Source organism: Oncorhynchus masou, chromosome 23 (genome assembly GCF_036934945.1).
Source record: "Oncorhynchus masou masou isolate Uvic2021 chromosome 23, UVic_Omas_1.1, whole genome shotgun sequence".
NCBI lineage: Eukaryota > Metazoa > Chordata > Actinopteri > Salmoniformes > Salmonidae > Oncorhynchus > Oncorhynchus masou.
The window spans coordinates 48,967,046-48,988,162 of NC_088234.1; the positions used below are offsets into that span (position 1 = coordinate 48,967,046).

The 21,117-nt window shown below is 45.1% G+C and overlaps 1 protein-coding gene across 1 annotated transcript in view; it reads left to right on the forward strand.

Moving 5' to 3' along the window:
* Positions 1–18,326, forward strand: part of ttc27 (tetratricopeptide repeat domain 27) — a 116,688-nt gene extending 98,362 nt beyond the window's left edge. The window contains exons 13-20 of the mRNA XM_064932362.1: positions 1,821–2,048; positions 3,243–3,341; positions 3,794–3,846; positions 5,287–5,452; positions 10,651–10,848; positions 12,292–12,403; positions 16,318–16,418; positions 16,578–18,326. Of these exons, the coding sequence (XP_064788434.1) occupies positions 1,821–2,048; positions 3,243–3,341; positions 3,794–3,846; positions 5,287–5,452; positions 10,651–10,848; positions 12,292–12,403; positions 16,318–16,418; positions 16,578–16,703 (1,083 nt within the window). The 3' untranslated portion in view covers positions 16,704–18,326. The remainder of the gene's footprint in view (positions 1–1,820; positions 2,049–3,242; positions 3,342–3,793; positions 3,847–5,286; positions 5,453–10,650; positions 10,849–12,291; positions 12,404–16,317; positions 16,419–16,577) is intronic.
* The last annotated feature ends 2,791 nt before the right edge of the window (positions 18,327–21,117 follow it).

Consider the following 21,117-nt stretch of genomic DNA (forward strand, 5'->3'; position numbering starts at 1 on the left):
CATACAACAAGTGCTCAGCATATGTGAGAACTACTTCAAGACTGTTGGAAAAGCATTCCAGGTGAAGCTGGTTGAGAGAATGCCAAGAGTGTGCAAAGCTGTCATCAAGGCAAAGGGTGGGTACTTTGAAGAATCTCAAATAAATAATATATTTCGATTTTTTTTAAAACACTTTTTTTTGGTTACTTCATGATTGCATATGTGTCATTTCATAGTTGTGATGTCTTCACTATTATTCTACAATGTAGAAAATGGTAAAATAAAGTCTTGAATGAGTACATGTGTCCAAGCTTTTGACTGGTACTGTATGTCGGTCTCCTGTAATTTTCTGTCATTGATAGTTGCTGAACTCTCCTCACTGTTCTGTTGTACCATTCTCCTATTCTCAACCCAATCTGTTATTTGTGATATTGCAGAGGTCCATGCTTCTACTATTCAAGCTGATACGAAAAACACGTTTTGTTCAAACAAATATTCCTTTGCCAGCCGTATTGTTTTTACATTGTAATTCCATGTGTTGGAGTTGAGTTCAGGGTCTTGTGGTCTGATGAGTGGTGTGGTAGAGATGGCTATGGTTACAAGCTGCTCCATGGGGGCCCAGTGTGTGCCAGTGGACTTGGCCCAGATTCAGCCGTCAGAATGGGATCCAGTAAAAAAAAAAAAAAAATGAAAACCCAGAAACACTTGTGCCCAAAAACACTCAGGCTGTGGGTAGATTGGCACATGAACAAAGCAGCGTCTTAAAGTGAGGGGAAACCTGATCATTATTTTTCAAATAAATCTGTTTTTACATCGTATTTATTAGTCAGCTGGCAGCTGAGGGGGAGACTGGCAAGTGGGGCAACAGTAGGAAGTGTGACCATTGGGATTGACCCCTGGTCTCCATTGGGGAGCAGTATTTGCCCGGCCATGGGGATTGAACCCTGGTCTCCATTTGGGAGCAATATGTGACTGGCCATGGGGACTGAACTCTGTCCATTGGGGAGCAATATGTGACTGGCCATGTGGATTGAACCCTGGTCTCCATTGGGGAGCAGTATGTCACTGGCCATGGGGATTGAACCCTGGTCTCCATTGGGGAGCAGTATGTCACTGGCCATGGGGATTGAACCCTGGTCTCCATTGGGGAGCAGTATGTCACTGGCCATGGGTATTGAACCCTGGTCTCCATTGGGGAGCAGTATGTCACTGGCCATGGGGATTGAACCCTGGTCTCCATTGGGGAGCAGTATGTCACTGGCCATGGGGATTGAACCCTGGTCTCCATTGGGGAGCAGTATGTCTCTGGCCATGGGGATTGAACCCTGGTCTCCATTGGGGAGCAGTATGTCACTGGCCATGGGGATTGAACCCTGGTCTCCGCTGGGGAGCAGCGAGCAATAAGCATTACTGTTAGACCACAGGCACTTCACAACCTGATCATTATTCTACACACAACTGTGTAGAAGGAGGGGATATAGTACTCAAATCCGCTCTTTTTAGGGGCTTAGTGTCTGTTGACTTTTATTCTGGCCATGCTGGAGAACATCATGTAGTTGAGGCTACAGTAGAAGTACCCCCAGTTTCAACATCTTGATTGAGCTTCCTTCCCCAGTGAATGGATTGTGGCAGTCCCAGACCAAATCAAAGCCTCATTATTGTTAGCAGGGAATATTAAGTGTCTTGACTCTGAGGGTTGTCAGGAACCAAGACATTTTGACTACCCACCACCACCTCTGTTACCCTCTTTTTTTCATCCCCTTTCTTCCCCTCATTACCAATTCTTCCTGTATTTTTGTGCTTCTCCCTCCCCCTTCCCACTGTTTTTCTCCCTCCCCCAGGCAGAGGAGATCCTGCGTAGGGAGTTGGAGAAAAAGGAGACCCCCAGTCTGTACTGCTTGCTGGGGGACGTGCTGCGGGACCAGCAGTACTACGACCAGGCCTGGGAGCTGTCAAACCATCGCAGCGCCCGCGCCATGCGCTCCAAGGCCCTGCTGCACCTCCGGGCCAAGGACTTCCAGCAGTGTGTGGAGTGCTTCGAGAAGTCACTCCGCATCAACACCATGCAGGTAAACTAACCCCTGAAATGGCTCGCTTTGGGTAGGATATTGAAAAACTAAGGGCTAGCAGGTAGAACTCACAGGGTAAAACTTAACTACCTGACCTGCAGGTAAGCTACCTACAACTAATATGACTCATTTTTTATTTTTTATGAATAGATTAAATCATTTATTAACTTCAAAGTGTAGTAGGTTAGCACCGAGCACAGTAGAGCTGGAATTAATCTGCGCCTTTGCCCCCATTCACCCACCCACACACACTTTCCCATTTCCCCAAGGAAGTAGTGTTGGGCCAGTTGTGTCTGGGACCTGTCCTGTTGGCTCCCAGCACACAGAGGGTAGCCAACTCACCCTATAACCACTCCTCTGGATAGCAGAGTGGAGAGGGAAATGTGAAGAGGAGAAATAACAAGTCAGTTTCACCCAGGGGAACAGAGAAAAGGGAAATGATTTCCTGTTTTCCTTCCCTTTTCTGCCCTTTGTCCATATTTAATTCAGCAGGTCAGCCAGCAATAGGATGTTTTAATTTAGCTTGTTCTGCCATAATGACCTTCACCCTCCATTTTTCAAGGAGTTGTTGAACTAAGGAGATATGAGGGCTCCTGTAAATGATCGCTCCAGCAGCTACATCTTTGGAGAATGAAGATAAACAGAATAGAGGGGTATATTCCTCCCAGTTTCCCACCTCCCTCTGATATGAGCCATGAGATGTTGTAGTGTGCTGTGGTGAGAGGGGAAAGACACAAAGTGGGGGAGAAAGGGAAATATGGGGGGGGGGGAGAAAATCCGGGGGACTGATGCTACAGCTGATTTTAACAGACGGACGGGGCCTGCCTGTCAGTCACAGAGCAGGGCCTCCTGCAGCCAGCCTGACAGGTGGGCTTTCCTCCAAATCAAACACAGGCACAGGAGGGCTGCAACATTAGCCAACATGGCATTTGCGTTTCTTTTTCTGCTTTCTTTTTTCCCCCACGTGTGTCCATTGTGGCACCTGCCGGTCAGCGTGGCAGGGATGGTTTGAAAGCAGGACTGAGAAAGTGGCAGGCTCAGCACATTGTTAGTTTATACCGTGGAGGGTGAGTTAGCACTGAGATAATATAGAATTCTCACCATGAATAGATAAGACTATAAATGATATTCCACTCAACATTTCACAGTTTAGTATTCCTGAACTCACTGCTCATGTTTGTCTTGTTTCTACAGCTTGGGGTGTGGTTCTCCCTGGGCTGTGCCTACTTTGCCCTGGAGGGCTATGAGGGTGCTGCCAAGGCCTTCCAGAGGTGTGTGGGACTGGAGCCAGATGTAAGTGCATTACTACACCACCTTAGTGTCGGGCATCATCGCATAGGAGGGCCGAGTCAATCACATGAATGCACAGTGGGACCATCACAATACCATTCATCTCTCGTTGTCACTCCCTCTACCCCCCCTTCTCTTTTTCCATTACTCTCACTAATACACACATTCTCACACAAACACACACCCACACACACAAACACACTTTGACAAACGGAAAACACTCCCTTCCCATAACCCGAGCTATAACACTCTTGTCCTCCAGCAGTCTTTCCAATTCAACTTAATGACCCATACGGCACCCGTGTGCCCACTGCATTGAGCGGGTATGTGCTCATGTAGCACTCAGCAGAACATATTTAGGCTCGGGGGGGGGGAGTCAGTCTTCTGCCACAGCTTCTTAACAACCCTGTGCTTACTTGTGTGTGAGCTGTACATCTTCATTTTTCCTCCTTCAGAACGCAGAGGCGTGGAACAACCTCTCCACGGCCTACATTCGCCTGAGACAGAAGTGAGTACTGTATAGTCCCTCCATCTGGACCATTAACCTGTCAATGATTGAACAGAGTTAGGACTCTGGAAGATATACAATTCAGTCATAAGTATTTCAGTTGACAGGCTCAATGTTTGAATGTCTCCTTGTTTTGAATTTAGGGTCCCTCAGTCGAGAGCCTTCTCTCCACAGCTCACATACAATTGACTGGACTGAGATTAGCTTTAGGGTGAGGCATTATTTTATTGAGCTTACTGGTTTTGGAGGCTCAGCGGGGCCTTGAAGACCCGTGTTTCTCACTCACTCGCCCATCCATCCACCCACCACCCTTGTGCCGGCTGATACATAGAGTAGGACCACAACAAAGACAGAGGAATCAGACCTTAATGTTCTCTCTCAGCCCTGAGGTTCTCCAGCCACTTCCCCTACCGATCCAGGACCTGTCACTCTCACAGAGAGAGGGCCTCGCACTGCCAGCCAGGAGGCATCCATTCAGCCTGACAGTATTGATTTTTGGCTGGAGAGAGGTATCAAAGAGTAGCACTGATTTACACGCCAATAAAACAGATTGATGTTACAATGCTTTTTTCACCCCACTCCAACTCCTCTAGTCATTGGTTTGGTCACGTAACGGACCTCGATGCTTTTCAATTACTTTAAAAACTCACTAGGCAGTCGTGATGGGAAAGATAACATCTCAGCACCCTCCTGATTTTACCACAGGACCTAGGTGAACCCCAGCTGACCATGAGGCTGGCATCAGACAGATTTGTTAGGCTCAACTCAATTAGGACATTCCCACCACTGCAAGATGGGCAGGTTCTCTTATTTTCCCTGAAAACCACAATCTCTTCCTGGCAGAACTCTGTCTGGGAACTAGGAAGCTCCACGGTTTCTTTATGGGGAAACCTTCCCCCTCAGCCCCTGATCAAATCAGCCCTGTGCTTTCAGGCCTGAAATTAAAAAGCGGGGAGACTTCTACCTGGTTAGCGCCGCTGCTAAATCAGCTGAAGTGGCTCTGTTAAAGAGCCTGTGGTGTGTGTGTGTGTGAGTGCCGGTGGATCAGAGAGAGAGTATCAGGGCGGTTGTCACGGTGAACTGCTAACTTATGTAGCCTCCGTCTCACTGAGATGTCAGACACAGGGGGCAGGCAGTCATGTCAGTCAGGCTTGGCTATGGTCCACCTCTGGACAGCTGCTGAGTTACAGAGATACAGGCACCTCACCTGAAATAGTGACTCATTACTGAACTGTAGAAATGACTGGTAGGACCAAATCCTGACTTATGTAACTCAAATTTGCACATTGACGGTCATGCATGTCTGTGTGCATCTCAATTTAGTTTTCATCCCGTAAAACTTTGTAAGCTGCCCCTGAGGAAATGGTGAGCACCAGCCATGTAAAAGTACTTTCCATGGCACCACTAATTCCAGCGCCTGTCTGTCCCACTGTCTGTCAGGACGAAGGCTTTCCGCACCCTGCAGGAGGCTCTGAAGTGTAACTACGAACACTGGCAGATCTGGGAGAACTTCATTGCCGTTTGCACCGACGTGGGAGAGTTTGCAGAGGCCATCAAGGCCTACCATCGTCTTATGGACCTGAGGGAGAAATTCAAGGATGTGCAGGTAAAGATAGTGCCCACAGGCACCGATCTAGGATCAATTTACCATATCCTAAAATCAGAACCGTAGCCATTTAGGGGAAAATGCTAAACTGACCTTAGGTTAGTGTCAAGGGGCAACTTCATCCTACTTGGTTTAGAAAAGAACAGCTTTTCCCTTGTTTACAGGATTGTTTCTGAAATGGAAACATGCTGTGCTACAGTAACCCAGCTACCTTTCCACCCACACTGCTTCCTGTCACAGATAAGTCCCATGTCATAGCTTGTTCACATCTAGGAGCAGTACGTGTAAAGCACCCAAGGATTTGAATACGCCCGGCTCCATATGCCACCAGGAGCGTGCCTTTATTGGCACCATACGCCTCTCATCTGCTCGTTCCACGGCACTGCCCCACTAACAACCAGTCGTTAACAGCACCCACGTCTCCCATAAGGAGAGGAGCCTGGGTAGGCTTTCTCAGCCGTGTGAGATTCAGGCTCCACATGTTCCAGGGCACAGAAGGGTCCACTCCACCCTCGCCCTCTCTTAGTTCCATCACAGAGCCCAGGGCCTTCCAGAGGGTGACCCCCTTGGGAATGAAGAATACATACAAGAGGTTGCAGTCTGTTTGAGCAGAGCCCTCTGCCACTGCCACCTGCTACCACCTCTTTAATACTGAAACCACTTGGGTCAGAGAGCTCGCCTAAAGGAGACCTGAACATTCTGGACCTCTGACAACACACCACTTGACCACCAGTCTATCATTTTGCTGCGGCTCTTATCACGATATCTAATGGAATGTCAGGTGTTGATATTGCAGTGGGATCCACAGACCTTTGAGGACCCTACTGACATTCTCTGAAGATGTCCCTGTAATATATCCACGGCAATAGTTATACACTGCCTGCTAGGATTATCAAGCACTTTCATTTGGTTTCATTAGAAAAAATCTACATGAAAAATCTGTGAATCATCGCTGGCTAATTGGAAACCCACCAGCGCTTACTAAATAGAAAATTAACTGTCGACTTTGAATAAATGAGTCCAAACATAGCTACTGAGCAAAACGGCAATATACTGTATAAGTCCTGAGCCCCGGAATACATACAGAGCAATTAACTTTAAAGAAGTTGTTCCAGCACGGGTGTAAAAGCTCTAAATAACAGAGCTTTAGGTGTCTGGAGGTTGGGTGCTCCTGGGGGTCCGGTCATAATCCCCAGCCCTCGCCTCGTCCCTCGCCACCACTGTGGCGCCACTTAACATGCACAGCCCTGGTTGGATATGTTTCATTGCCTTTTCTAATTAGCTTGGCAAAGTCAGTGGGGGTTTGAGCAAAATGTGTTGTTTTCCTTTCCTTCCCTCCCTGTCTTTTTTGCTCTTCTCTCTCGCTCAATGGATTCATTTTTAGCTTGGCAAGATGCTAGTGCCTCATCAATTAGGATTGGAGATGTAAACGCACAAGTTGAAAAGGTCGCAACCAGCCACCCGCTGCTGTAAAATATATGTCCCCGTAATTGGGATGTAGATTCACATTCTTTTACTCTGTTCCCCAACAGTCTTCTCTCTTTTTCTCCTCCTGCACTTTACTCTGTGTTGTGTGGGAAGGATTGGTCAGTTCCTCAGGCTCCATCTTATTTTTCCTTTGAGCATCAAATTAAAAGATGTTCCCATCGGGTTTATGAGTCCTTAATGTGGTTGGTCGTCTGATATAACAGCCTGTCCCCACTCCCACAATGTGCGTAGTTTGGTGGCACTATTTTAGTTGCTGACATTGAAGTCCCCATCCGTTTCTTCTACCTGCCCCCTCCCCATCCCTCCTCCACCAAATGTATCCTTGATGTAGCACTGTTTCACTTAAAAGCGCTTGTATTTGAAGAGAGTATTTACAATTATTTGGCATGCCTGACTCGCGTCTTTGAATTGCATTTTGAATTGTGTGACAAGGCGACAGTTAACATCATACTTACTTCATCAAATCTATTCCTGTAAGTGCTTGTTTTGTCATCAACTTACCTTCCTTTCCTCTCCCTCTCTTTAATTCCATATTGTTTGTTTTCTGAGACTGTTTTTAGTGTATACAGTACTGCATGGCTGAGGGGGAGAGTACTTTACAACTGTACTCCTTATGGGCCAGGATGCATTCCTCTTCTATGGAATGTTGAGAAGCAACTAAAGTGGAATTAGTGACTTATGAGAACCTCTGTCACATGCCCCTCCATATTCTCCGTCTCCAGTGGATCCTAGTGATGAATTGTGGGTTATGATGGACACACACTCACACATTCCTTTGAGACAGAAAATAATTATTTCCCCCGTGAAGAAAATGGATCAAATCTCTCGTTACTAGGCTTACATCAAACCTTTACTCCGTTTTCCATCCTGCTCTCTCTCTGTGGGAGGATATTACTTTTCCTCTTCATTTCACACTATAACCGGATACAGCAGGAATCTGGGAGAGTGATCTGTTCAATTTCCCCTTTAACTTGAATCAAAAAGTCCCATTTAGGGATTTAATTTGATACACATTTTCATCGTCCGATCTGATGAATCTTGTCTGAGACCTAGGCTGAAATTACCTTCAGACGTTGAGGTGCCCCAGTGGCAGAAGAGAGCTATCTATCAACATTAACACTCATTTACCCAGCACCTCCCCTCCCCTGATTTCCCACAGACTTCCTCCAGCTACTGTACCAGTAGAACAAATAACTGATAGGTCGGACCAACCCCTTCTCAGAGCCAGTAGGCAGAGGGCCTCTGCTATTGCCCACACAACCCCCATCTCACATACACACAACTCCCATCTCACATACACACAACCCCCATCTCACATACACACAGATTATTATTCTGAAATGTTTTATACAGTATGAAGACAGATTATCTTTCTTTGGACCACACACATACACCGACCGGCAACTTATCTGAGGGTCCGGAGAGGAGTGTGTGTGTGTGTGTGTGTAGCAAGATACTTGCTGCACCGGTATGGTATTCAGAATGACATTTGTTCCAGCACCTGAGAACGTTGAGTGGTACACTTAAACTGTGAAAACCAGTGGCACACTAAAGAGCATCTATAGACAAATGTTTGTTACATGCATATGGTGAGAAGGGAAACCAATTTAAATCAGAACTCCCGTGGAACTGCACTTGGGGGACTGTAAAATAAGGGTGAGGTAGAAAGGGCGATATAGTGAAAGGAGAAGGGAGAGACACTCCCGGATTCCCTAGAGACGGCTGTTGTTTTAAGAGCTGAGACGACCGCCAGTTGGGAGGATTCATCCTCGCCTTACCTACTGTCCTGCAGTAGACCACACACATTCTGGAACAGCCCTTATAGAAGTGCTCTCGTTTCAACAGATCTCATTTATGATCTTCTGTTACACAGAGAGTGCTTCACAGATAACATTCTTCAAATGAATTATCAAACCATTTTACTGGATTGTACTTTTAATGGCCTTTTGGCATTCAAGAACATTGCATGATTGCTAGGAGCTTGGCTATGCCATTATTCAGTTGGAAAGCCATCTGGAAGGTTTAGCCCCAGGTATAGATACAGAACAGTTGTCTGTGAAGCCTGGTTATAAGGTGTTTGATTGTCTGGTTTGGACCAGATTTATTGTAAAGGGGGCCTTTCCTCTCCCTCATGCCTGTTGAAGTTCACACCACTTACAGCTTTCAGATCTGCTTCCTCACAGATTCTCTTCCTCATCCACCGGCGGGGCACGCCACAGTCAACTGGAGACTAAACAATAATCTAGTCGAGCAGAGGCAGTGTGCCAGCCCGCCTGCAGCTGAACTTACTAAGAGCTGGGTCATTTGGTAACTCGGTGTCAAGACTCTGGGATGGAGTCTTTAAACAGCCTCTTTAGACATGCAATTTGGAAGTGATTTTCAAACACACAATCATGCTTCAAGAAATGCATGGGCTCTTCTGGTGATTCAGTGAAATCCCTCCCTATAAGTGGTTGTATGGATATGTGCATTAGGCTAGAGGTCTCATTCACCTTTGGCTACATTTTTACTGTGAACAATCAAAAGTGGGATAAAGTAAAAAGCTTGGCTCAGCGAACACCTGGGTTTCAAGCTGTTCACTAACAGGCTTTCTGCTAGTGCCACGACTTCAAAGGGAGCTGGCTTAGCTAACTTCTGGGAAACCAGGCCCCCCACCCTGGCACGCGCATGGTAGACATACACACCAACTCAAAGACTAGCATGGGGAGACTCACACTTGCACACAGACGCGTGAGGAGATGCACAGATCTTGCAGTTTACCCCCTCCAACTACCCACACACACACACATCCCTCCAATTGAGACCACACATTCACCATTCATCTGTCTCTTTCTCCTTTCCCCTGCCTTTACTCAGCTTGCTCAGTGTTGGTATTCGGAGCGGTGCATGAGGGCTTCACAAATAACATTCCCCTGGACAGACAGGATAAGGCCTGTGAACGCTGCTGCACTTCCTGGCTTTTAGTGGAGCACATGGACATACCTTTTGAGATTTTTCTCATTGATATCATCCTCTGTCTCTCCCGCTTGTTGCTTATGGAACATGTTAGTATATATAGCTATGACTATGACATGCCTGTGTGTGAGTGAGTGGTGTGTATTGCGTTGTAACTTGATTATTTGTTTTCAGCGTGCTGATGATACCATTTTATTATTCATATGGGAAAGCATTTAATTAATGTGAACAAAGAGGGTGAGGTCATGTTTTGAAATCCAGCGTTGCTCTGCCCTCTCGGCTATTTATTGAAGCGCTTTTAATTGTACTGCGTGATGATCGTGACTGTGCATACATTTCCATTTTTGTTACAATAGAAAACAAGTCCCATGAATTCTTGGCAGGTTTATTCCACTCTATATTCCACTCTCAATGCCAAGCATATTGAATTTGAGCGGGGGGGGCAAATGCCACCCATTCAGTTGGGTGCGAGGTGAAATTGAAACCAAGTGCGAAAAGCGTCGGTGTGAAATAGCCTCCTGCTCAGACGGCAATCGCCAAACTAGAAACGGAGGATGACACAACCACGCAACATTGAGGCAACCCAAATGGTTTATGTTGAGAGAGGACATACGTAATTTAAGCCAGTGTAGTCAGGTTCACACACCAAACCACAACCATCCGCTTTAAACACGCAGTCGCTCCACTCTTTCCGACTCCTCCCACTTCAAACCAGAGGAGCGGTCCGTTCACATTGTCATTCTCCTGTGTTCCAGGTTTTAGAGATCCTGGTGCGAGCGGTGGTGGAGGACATGACAGATAACCATGGCGACCAGGCGTCGTCTCTGCGGGCCAAGGTCCAGGAGCTCCTGGGGCGCGTCACGTCTCGCCACAGCACTGACGCTGAGATATGGCGTCACTACGCCCTGCTCTACGGAGACGGCCACAGCACCAGGCCTGAGGACAACGAGAAAGTAAGGCCCTCTAACATTCCTCTAACGTCCCCGTGACATTTGACTATGCAAACACCACACATTAAATATACTTTGTGAGCTTGGAGGGGAGGTGAAAAAGTCATTATTGTAATGGACTTGGAGCCTGTTAAAAGCTATTTATAGGCTCATTGATAACTCATAGCCTCAAAGCAACAAAGCCTCGCTTCACTCACGCCGCCAAACTTACCCTAGTAAAACTGACTATCCTACCGATCCTCGACTTCGGCGACAAAATAGCTTCCAACACTCTACTCAGCAAACTGGATGCAGTTTATCACAGTGCCATCCGTTTTGTCACTAAAGCACCTTATACCACCCACCACTGCGACCTGTATGCTCTAGTCGGCTGGCCCTCGCTACATATTCGTCGCCAGACCCACTGGCTCCAGGTCATCTACAAGTCCATGCTAGGTAAAGCTCCGCCTTATCTCAGTTCACTGGTCACGATGGCAACACCCACCCGTAGCACGCGCTCCAGCAGGTGTATCTCACTGATCATCCCTAAAGCCAACACCTCATTTGGCCGCCTTTCATTCCAGTTCTCTGCTGCCTGTGACTGGAACGAATTGCAAAAATCGCTGAAGTTGGAGACTTTTATCTCCCTCACCAACTTCAAACATCTGCTATCTGAGCAGCTAACCGATCGCTGCAGCTGTACATAGTCTATCGGTAAATAGCCCACCCAATTTTACCTACCTCATCCCCATACTGTTTTTATTTATTTACTTTTCTGCTCTTTTGCACACCAATATCTCTATCTGTACATGACCATCTGATCATTTATCACTCCAGTGTTAATCTGCAAAATTGTAATTATTCGCCTACCTCCTCATGCCTTTTGCACACAATGTATATAGACCCTTTTTGTTCTACTGTGTTATTGACTTGTTTATTGTTTACTCCATGTGTAACTCTTTGTTGTCTGTTCACACTGCTATGCTTTATCTTGGCCAGGTCGCAGTTGCAAATGAGAACTTGTTCTCAACTAGCCTACCTGGTTAAATAAAGGTGAAAAAAATAATAATAAGCGATGGTAACTAATGGTGAGCAAATTGCATGTGGCCACACAGTGATAGGTGGCTCTGTGTATTCTTGTCATACGCAGTGGGCTGTTGATAAATACTGTTCCTTAATCATGTCCTAAGCTTGACTTGTGAGGACAGTCCTGTTATGTAATTAGTCTTTCCACTGCCTCTCATAGGCCAGTCACGCCACAGCGATGATTTCTGGTAATTTTCTATTAATTCAAAGTGTTTACTTAGTGTGTTCATTACACCTCAAATGGATTGGTGTGGCCAACAGATTGGTAAGGTTTTATAGCTTCATGGGAAGTTAATATTTAATTAAAAATGGTAGCACACAACATTCTGTGTGTTGGGGGGATAATTGTTTTTCATGGATTTTCTTGTGTGTGTGCGTCAGGCTTTGCAGTTCCTGTCCAAGGCCCATCGCTGTGAGGTGCAGGTCAGCGGCTGGGAGAAAGACACTGGGACCTTCAAGGAGGTGATAAGGAGAGCCATAGATCTTGCCCACGGTGAGTGACGCACTCCCTGCCCTTAAACGCATAGACCTTATCCCACATACTGTGGCAGGTACAGTACCAGTCAAAAGTTTGGACACACCTACTCATTGAAGAGTTTTTATTTTTACTCTTTCTGACATCGTAGAATAATAGTGAAGACATCACAACTATGAAATAACACATATCAAATCATGTAGTTAACCAAAACAAATGTTTTAAATAGACTTCAGAGTAAATTAGACCAATGCCTGAGCGCATTGCTTTTAAAACCAAATCTTTCAGCACATTACTCAGTGCTCACAGCCCCCTAGACAGGCAGTGTTGTTGCGCGAGGTGGGATAGCTATGGCGTTAGGATTCCGATTTGCTTTGAGCATTACCAGATATGAAACAAAACGGCAGAAATACTTTGAAAACAGCTACTGCAGCATTTATTTTTGCTATTAAATCACAACTAGCACTCGTGCCATACTTGACTATTTTTATGAAATGCTCGCACTGTTGAGCCTTGAGTGAACCACCTGCAACGTGGCTGGTGAATTAGACATTCTTCCACGACAATACCAAAATCTACCCACATTTGGCGGGTGTTAATTTTAGGCCCTGTCACACACACACACACACGTTTCTTCGACACACCTGAGCCACACGTGAGCCACACGTGAGCCGCCGCTTATTGGCAGAGACTTTCGAACACTCCATCACGCTTAATGTCACGTCTCCTACAGGCCTTTGCGTCAGGCCGCGTAGGGAGGAGACCTGATGGATTGCAGACAAGAGAAGAGTAAAAAAGACAAACAAGCCGCTTACCCCACTGCCCTCTGCGAGACACAATCCCGATCCAAACAATTGCTTTGCGTGTTAGTGAGGAGGGGGTTGGGGGATGGACTGGAGATGGAGACAGCAGGCAAAGGAAGGAGAGTGTCCTACAGGAGAACTCCATTAAAGTTGTTAATCTCGAGAATCCCCAGGTTTTTCATTACAGCCGGATGCTGTGTTGAATTAAACATAAGAGGGAGTCAGGATAACACGGTAGGAATAGCAATGTGGAAGGACTCAGCCCAGCCTTCCCCAACACATCTCTGGGGTTGATGTTGTCGCTAGGGCTCATCTTCACTCAGGTCACACACCTTTTTTTCTCGCACGTGCGCACACACAAACACCTTACACGCCTTACATACACTTAATTCCTCACTCACACAGGCTGTGGTAGGTATCCCAAAACACTCCCACATGCTGCCCCTTTCCTTCAGCCTGTCAGAAAAGACCCAGAGAGCTGTTGATCTTAATCATTTATAAGAGAGACAGGCTAATGGCTCAGAACTAGCGGTCGACCGATTATAATTTTTCAATACCGATACCAATTATTGGAGGACCAAAAAAAGCAGATACCGATTAATCGGCCGATTTTTATTTAAATTTATTTGTAATAATGACAATTACAACAATACTGAATGAACACTTGTTTTAACTTAATATAATACATCAATAAAATCAATTTAGCCACAAATAAATAATGAAACATGTTCAATTTGGTTTAAATAATGCAAAAACAAAGTGTTGGAGAAGAAAGTAATATGTGCCAATATGCAATATGTGCCATGTAAAAATGTGTGCCATGTAAAAAAGCTAACGTTTAAGTTCCTTGCTCTGAACATATGAAAGTTGGTGGTTCCTTTTAACATGAGACTTCAATATTCCAAGGTAAGAGGTTTTAGGTTGTAGTTAATATATTATTTATAGGACTATTTCTCTCTATACCATTTGTACTTCAAATACCTTTGACTATTGGATGTTCTTATAGGCACTATAGTATTGCCAGTGTAACAGTATAGCTTCCGTCCCTCTCCTCGCCCCTATCTGGGCTCGAACCAGGAACACATCGACAACAGCCACACTCGAAACATCGTTACTCATCGCTCCACAAAAGCCGCGGCCCTTGCCGCGCAAGGGGAATAACTACTGTAAATCTAAAAGCGAGTGAAGTTTGAAACAGTATTAGCACACACCTAGCTAACTAGCTAGCCAATTACACCAGCCATTAGGCTGATAGGCTTGAAGTCATAAACAGCGTTATGCTTGCGAAGAGCTGCTGGCAAAACGCACGAACGTGCTGTTTGAATGAATGATTACGGGCCTGCTGCTGCTCAGTCAGACTGCTCTATCAAATCAGACTTAATTATAACATAATAACACAAAGAAATACGAGCCTTTGGTCATTAATATGGTCGAATCCGGAAACTATCATTTCGAAAACAAAACGTTTATTATTTCAGTGAAATACTGAACCGTTCGGTATTTTATCTAACGGGTGGCAACCCTAAGTCTAAATATTATTGTTACATTGCACAACCTTCAATGTTGTGTCATAATCATGTAAAATTCTGGCAAATTAATTCGCAATGAGCCAGGCAGCCCAAACTGTTGCATATACCCTGACTCTGCGGGCAATGAACACAAGAGAAATGACAAAATTTCACCTGGTTAATATTGCCTAAACTGGATTAGTAGTTATAACTAGTGATTATGATTGTTTTTTTATAAGATAAGTTTAACGCTAGCTAGCAATTTACCTTGGCTTCTACTGCATTCGCGTGACAGGCAGGCTCCTCGTGGAGTGCAATGGTTAGAGCGGTTAGAACTGTACGTTTGCAAGATTGGATCCCCTGAGCTGACAAGGTGAAAATCTGTCGTTCTGCCCCTGAACAAGGCAGTTAACCCACAGTTCCTAGGCCGTCATTGAAAATAAGAATGTGTTCTTAACTGACTTCCCAAGTTAAATAAAGGTATAAAAATGTAAAAAGATCGGAAATGGGCACCCAAAAATACCGATTTCCAATTGTTATGAAAACTTGAAATCGGCCCTCGGCCATTCCGATTAATCGGTCGACCTCTAATCAGAACCCACCAAGCTCTTCTACTACAGCCTCACTCGCTCAACTCAACTTTGTAACCTCTATGATGGGCCTGGACACTGCATCCACAGAGCTCGGAAGAGAGGGATGAGAAAAAGTAGAGTGATGAGAAGGAGGAGGGTAGAGCAGAAGAGGTCTTCATCCATAAATCACAAGGTTTTGACCTTTCGTGCTGTCGCAGCTGAAGGGGACCATACAGGGAAAAGGTGTAGCGCAGATAGAGAGAAGAGACTGCCGCTTGTTTTCCTTTCCTCGTGCGAGAGCGAGATAAAAGGTGTCGTGTAAACACCAAGACAAAAGACTGCGATGCAGGGGAAATAGCCCATCAATATCATCACTGGTCTCAAGAACATAGCTTTGTATAGGTATGTTTCTCAAAGCAGCACAGGATAACACCGGTTCTTCTGAGCTTTAGTCATCACTTTGTGGGGGTCATGAATGGTGTTTGTGTGGATGGTGTTTCATCCTGTTGAATGCAGATTCACTGTGAAGCGTTCCAGAGGACATTTTGATTATCTTATCTCGGACAGTAATCACAGGAGTGATTAAACAGGCATTGGGGAAAAAGGTCTCGTCGTATTATTAATTTGCGAGCTGCCAGGCCACTCGCGGCGGGTTTGAGCGGGGAAGTGTCTTCGGCGTAATGAGATGAGGCCCACTGAAGTGTCACTGACTGCAGAAATCTCCCTGAGGGAGGTGGAGCGCCCATTAACCAGTCCCAGGAGAAATGACTCACACACGTGCAGTATAACCCACAGTCATGTGTCTATATGAGACCTGTTAGTCATGCATAGGTCCATGGTGCCACAGTGTCTCACCAAGGCAGATAGGTCCATGGACGCCGACCCAGAAACCCCTCATCTCTTCTGACCCTTCCATGATGGGTGATTGTCTCCTTCCAGCAGTCACTCATTTTAATAGACATAAATAAAGGTCTCTGTCTTTTAATCACAAATATTTATGTGCTAATAGGTATTTTCTGCCTCTATTTCTCACATTTCTGGGTTCACAGTGACCCTCAGCTGTAGTAAAAAGAAGAGTAACCCCCAGGAGGCATTGCCGATGTTGTCCTCCACTCGTCTCAGCCTGAGAAGCCTGGCTACCAAAGCCAAGGTACAGTACACTTGGTCTTGATGCCAGCACCCCACCACATCATACAGATGTATCGGACTGCTCACATCAAGTCAATCAACTACTTCACCAACCTCACGTTTTTGCGATAACGTTTAACCAAATGTAGTAATTTAATTTCTTTACACTGATTTTCCTCAGCAACTGCACACAGATGTTGCTTCTGGGGAGATCCATGGCGACTTGATTGATGAACTCAAAGAGCTGGAGCAGCTTATCACGGAGCTGCAGGACCAGAGTGGCCAGCTGCGCAGCGAATCAGCATGAATGCCTCACTATAGACACACCTCTAAGGACCTCCTACAGTAAACATATCCCAGAGCAGACATGGCTACTAGGGACACTGTGAGGAGACCTGCACCCCTCATCATGGTCCTTACCAAGAGTACTTTACATGCTTTTACAGGGAAGAAGAGATGCAACGAACTGTAAAGGACTGTGATACACTCGTATGTACTAAGTGTAATTTTGTATGTGCTCCTTGTGGTATAAATCATAGTTAAGGAATGCTAGCTCAACCCCGCAGGTCATCAAAAAGACACCACCTCTGCGGAAACTATAGAAATCAGGAAGTGTATGCATCCATAAATTGTACAAAGATGAAGCCTTATGATCATAGAACCACGCTTGCCTTGTTAGAATGTATTAGTCATAACCCCCCCCCTTAAAGCTGGAATCCCGCAGGCGCAGTGAGAGCTCTGCAGATGAGAAATGTACGAATGTGAAGCAGGACAGGAAAGTGTGGACGTTCATCACCAGGGAAGCACTCGGCCATGAAAGTATCGCCTCGCTCACACAGGACAGGCACCATGGAGGCAGCCCCCGCACAGTACAGCTATCTCATCATCATCATCATGCCTCGGGCCCCGGGGCTATAGACAGATCCTACCATCTTCTCCTCATGGATTTTCTCTCCCAAATAAAAATGACCTTGACATTGCCTTTGTTTTATCATACTTGTTGTTTTATTGCTATCGTAGAAATGTTTTTCTTTGCCTGTGTCTCTGCCTTGCATTGGAGGAAAGGCCTACAGTGTAGGTGACTTAGGGAGAAAATTACTTTTATACGAGTAGATATGGACATGTGTTATCGACTGAATATACCAAATATGAGGAACATCTTCCTAATATTGAGTTGTACTTCCACCTTTTGCCCTCAGAAGAACTTCAATTCGTCAGGGCATGGACTCTACAAGGTGTTGAAAGCATTCCACATGGATGCTGGCCCATGTTGACTCCAATGCTTCCCACAGATGTCCTTTAGGTGGTGGCCCATTCTTGATACACACAGGACATTTTTTAGCGTGAAAAACCTAGCAGCGTTAGACTTCTTGATACAAACCAGTGCGCCTGGCACCTATTACCATACATAGTTCCAATGCACTTACATGTCTTACCCATTTACCTTCTGAATGGCACAAATACACAATCCATGTCTCAATTGTTTCAAGGCTTAAAATTCCTTCTTTAACCTGTATCCTCCCCTTCATCTACCCTGATTTTGAAATGGATTTATCAAGTGACATCAATAAGAGATCATAGCTTTCGCCTGGTCAGGCTATGTCATGGGTAGAGCAGATGTACTTAATGTTTTGTATACTCTGTGTATGTCATAGCTGTAGTTCTCTTTCATGAAATTTGATTTGATGTTATCGACTCCGTCAAAATAAAGGTCATATGTTATAAAAACGGCACATTATTTTTTCAATCTGGTGACAATTTATGGATTGGGAAGGAAGTGTGCATCACCCATAAGAATAATGTATCAATACATTCCATATATTCAACAGGTCTTGACTACACAATTTGTTTGCATTCCAAACCACTCGATCATAACCAGATTTCTGTCCCAAAATGTCAGTCATTTAATACAAATGTGAAATAGTGGTCATTACGAGAGTTGTCATTATTTACTATCATATATCCAGCAGACACCGGGAGAATATAGTTATCTGCCTGCTAGTTGTAATATAACTCTACCAAGTTGTCAAACATAACACTGATTTGCTGCCATGACGTCATACATTTGGAGAAGCCTCCCTTTGAAGCAGGGAAACAGAGGATGCTTGTTTCAACCTCCTGTTTCTTCTCAACATTCCTGGTGTTTCTTAGTGACAACTTGACAACATGCTCATAAAGTACCAACTGCAGCTGAAATACAATGGTAAGGTCATTTCCTACGAGCAACACCAAAATGGCATCACGTTTCATGATATTCATTGTGGTATGAATAAGGAATCAATCATCAGGATGGGTAGTTTTTGGTCAGGACGTCCATGAGCAAGGACTCTATTACAAAATAAGATTTATCAGAAGAGTAACATTCTGTATAGAAACATTGTGACCTGAATGCTCACTGACAAAAATGTTACATACAGCTTGTGTATGTCTGTTGATCCCTTCCCACAGACTTGCAATGACTTAAATGTTTTCCAGAACATCTTGAGACTTCATTTCTGGCTGTGTTTGCTGGGCACAGATTTAATCAGTGACTGGAGGATTGCATTTCTGCCCAGCTACACTACATGACCAAAAGTATGTGGACACCTGCTCGTCGAACATCTCATTCCAAGGTCATGGGCATTAATATGGAGTTGGTCCTCCTGCTGCTATAACAGCCTCCACTCTTCTGGGTAGGCTTTCCACTAGATGTTGGAACATTGCTGTGGGAGATCGCTTCCGTTCAGCCACGAGAATTAGTGAGGTTGAGCGCTGATTTTGGGCGATTAGACCTGGCTCACAGTCGGCGTTCCAATCATCCTAAAGGTGTTCGATGGGATTGAGGTCAGGGCTCAAGTTCTACACCGATCTCGACAAACGATTTCTGTTTGGACCTCGCTTTGTACATGCACGGGAGTATTGTCATACTGAAACAAGAAAGGGCCTTCTCCAAACTTTTGCCATAAAGTTGAAAGCACAGAATTGTCTAGAATGTCATTGTTTGCTGTAGCATTATTTCATTTCACTGGAGCTAAGGGGCCCGAACCATGAAAAACAGCCCCAGACCATTATTCCTCCTCCTCCACCAAGCATTAAAGTTGGCACTATGAAATTGGGTAGGTAGCGTTCTCGTGGTATTCGCCAAACCCAGATTAGTCCGTCAGACCTCCAGATGGTGAAGCGTGATTCAGCACTCCAGAGAACGAGTTTCCTCTGCTCAAGAGTCCAATGGCACCAAGCTTTACACCACTCCAGCCAAAGCTTGACATTGCACATGGTGATTTTAGGCTTGTGTGCGGCTGCTCGGCCATGGAAACCCAAAACGGAGTTTGTATGGCTGGTTGCTCAATGTTATGCACCTGTCAGCAATGGGTGTGGCTGAAAATAGCCAAATCCACTCATTTGAAAGGGGTGTCAACTTACTGTTGTGTATGTGTATTTCATGTTGCATCATTGGTGATGACACGTGCTTCACCCTGTCTTTCTCCACAGATCTGGGTTCTGGTTACCATTACCTCGTGTGTCAAATTCAGAGCAACATTTCCCAAACCGCTCCTTTCCGCTCCCTCATTCTGGAGGGCTTTCTTTTTTTCATCTATGTATGACACCACTGTATCCAGTATCCCCCAGAAGAGGTTGGTGGCACCTTAATTGAGGAGGACAGACTCGTGGTAATGGCTGGAGCGGAATAAGTTGAATGGCATTTGATGTTTGATGCCATTCCATTTGCTCCATTACGGCCATTATTATGAGCCGTCCTCCCCACAGCAGCCTCCTGTGGTGTCCACCCACTTCATACCTCAATGGGGGACAGAGGTTTTAAGACAATTAGGTAGATATCCCTCACTCAAGAGAACCAACATCATAAGACTTCACGGTACTGTGCATGTTTTCTGAAGCGCACACAATGACTCAATGGGGCTCATTTTCATCTGGGTGTAGGCCCTTAAAACCACTGTGTCTGCTCCATAGTGCATGTCTTCAATGAATTCACTCCAGTACTGGAATATCCCCTGCAATCCTCAATGAAAGAAATGTTGAAGAATTTACACAGGGTTTGCTGATAACCCTGCTGTGTAAGAGGACAGTGACTAGGGATAACGGTGGGAGAATAGAAGCCACCAGGAATGGCCCCAGCACAACTGTTGACAAGTTAACTTGTTGACAAGAGTGTTGTTGGATGAATAACGGTGCACACATGGCTTTATAAATATTTGGTAGTTTATAGTTTATGACGCATGGTAGTTCCTTTATGATTTATGCAGGACTTTATGGGGCAGAAGTACAATAAGGAGGACTATAACAGCATATCGCCTACATACATATGTATGTTATTTATAAATATGAATTATGAACTGTTACATGAAGTAGTTGTACACATTACATTTGGCTTATTGGGTGTTATTTTATAAATGGTCATTATTGTAAGCATGTTGCTATACTCTTATCACTCATTAACTTGCTGTACAACCTGGGTTATGCCTGCTGTCACTTTGGGGAGCGCGCGCTCTTGCCGACAGCAAGTAGAAAGTACATGCGTCTTGAGGAATGGATTTCCTTTAGATCTTTGGGGACTAGGAATCTTTTACAGTCTATGCTAGGAGCCCTACGCACTCCAAACTTCTTTTTTTTAGGGTTCAGCCCCACAAGTGTGTTCCAATAAGCGTCCCACTCCTGACGTCATGTCTGCTGGAGATTGGCTGTTCAGTTCTGACACTAACTCCTTTACACAGTGAAACTTT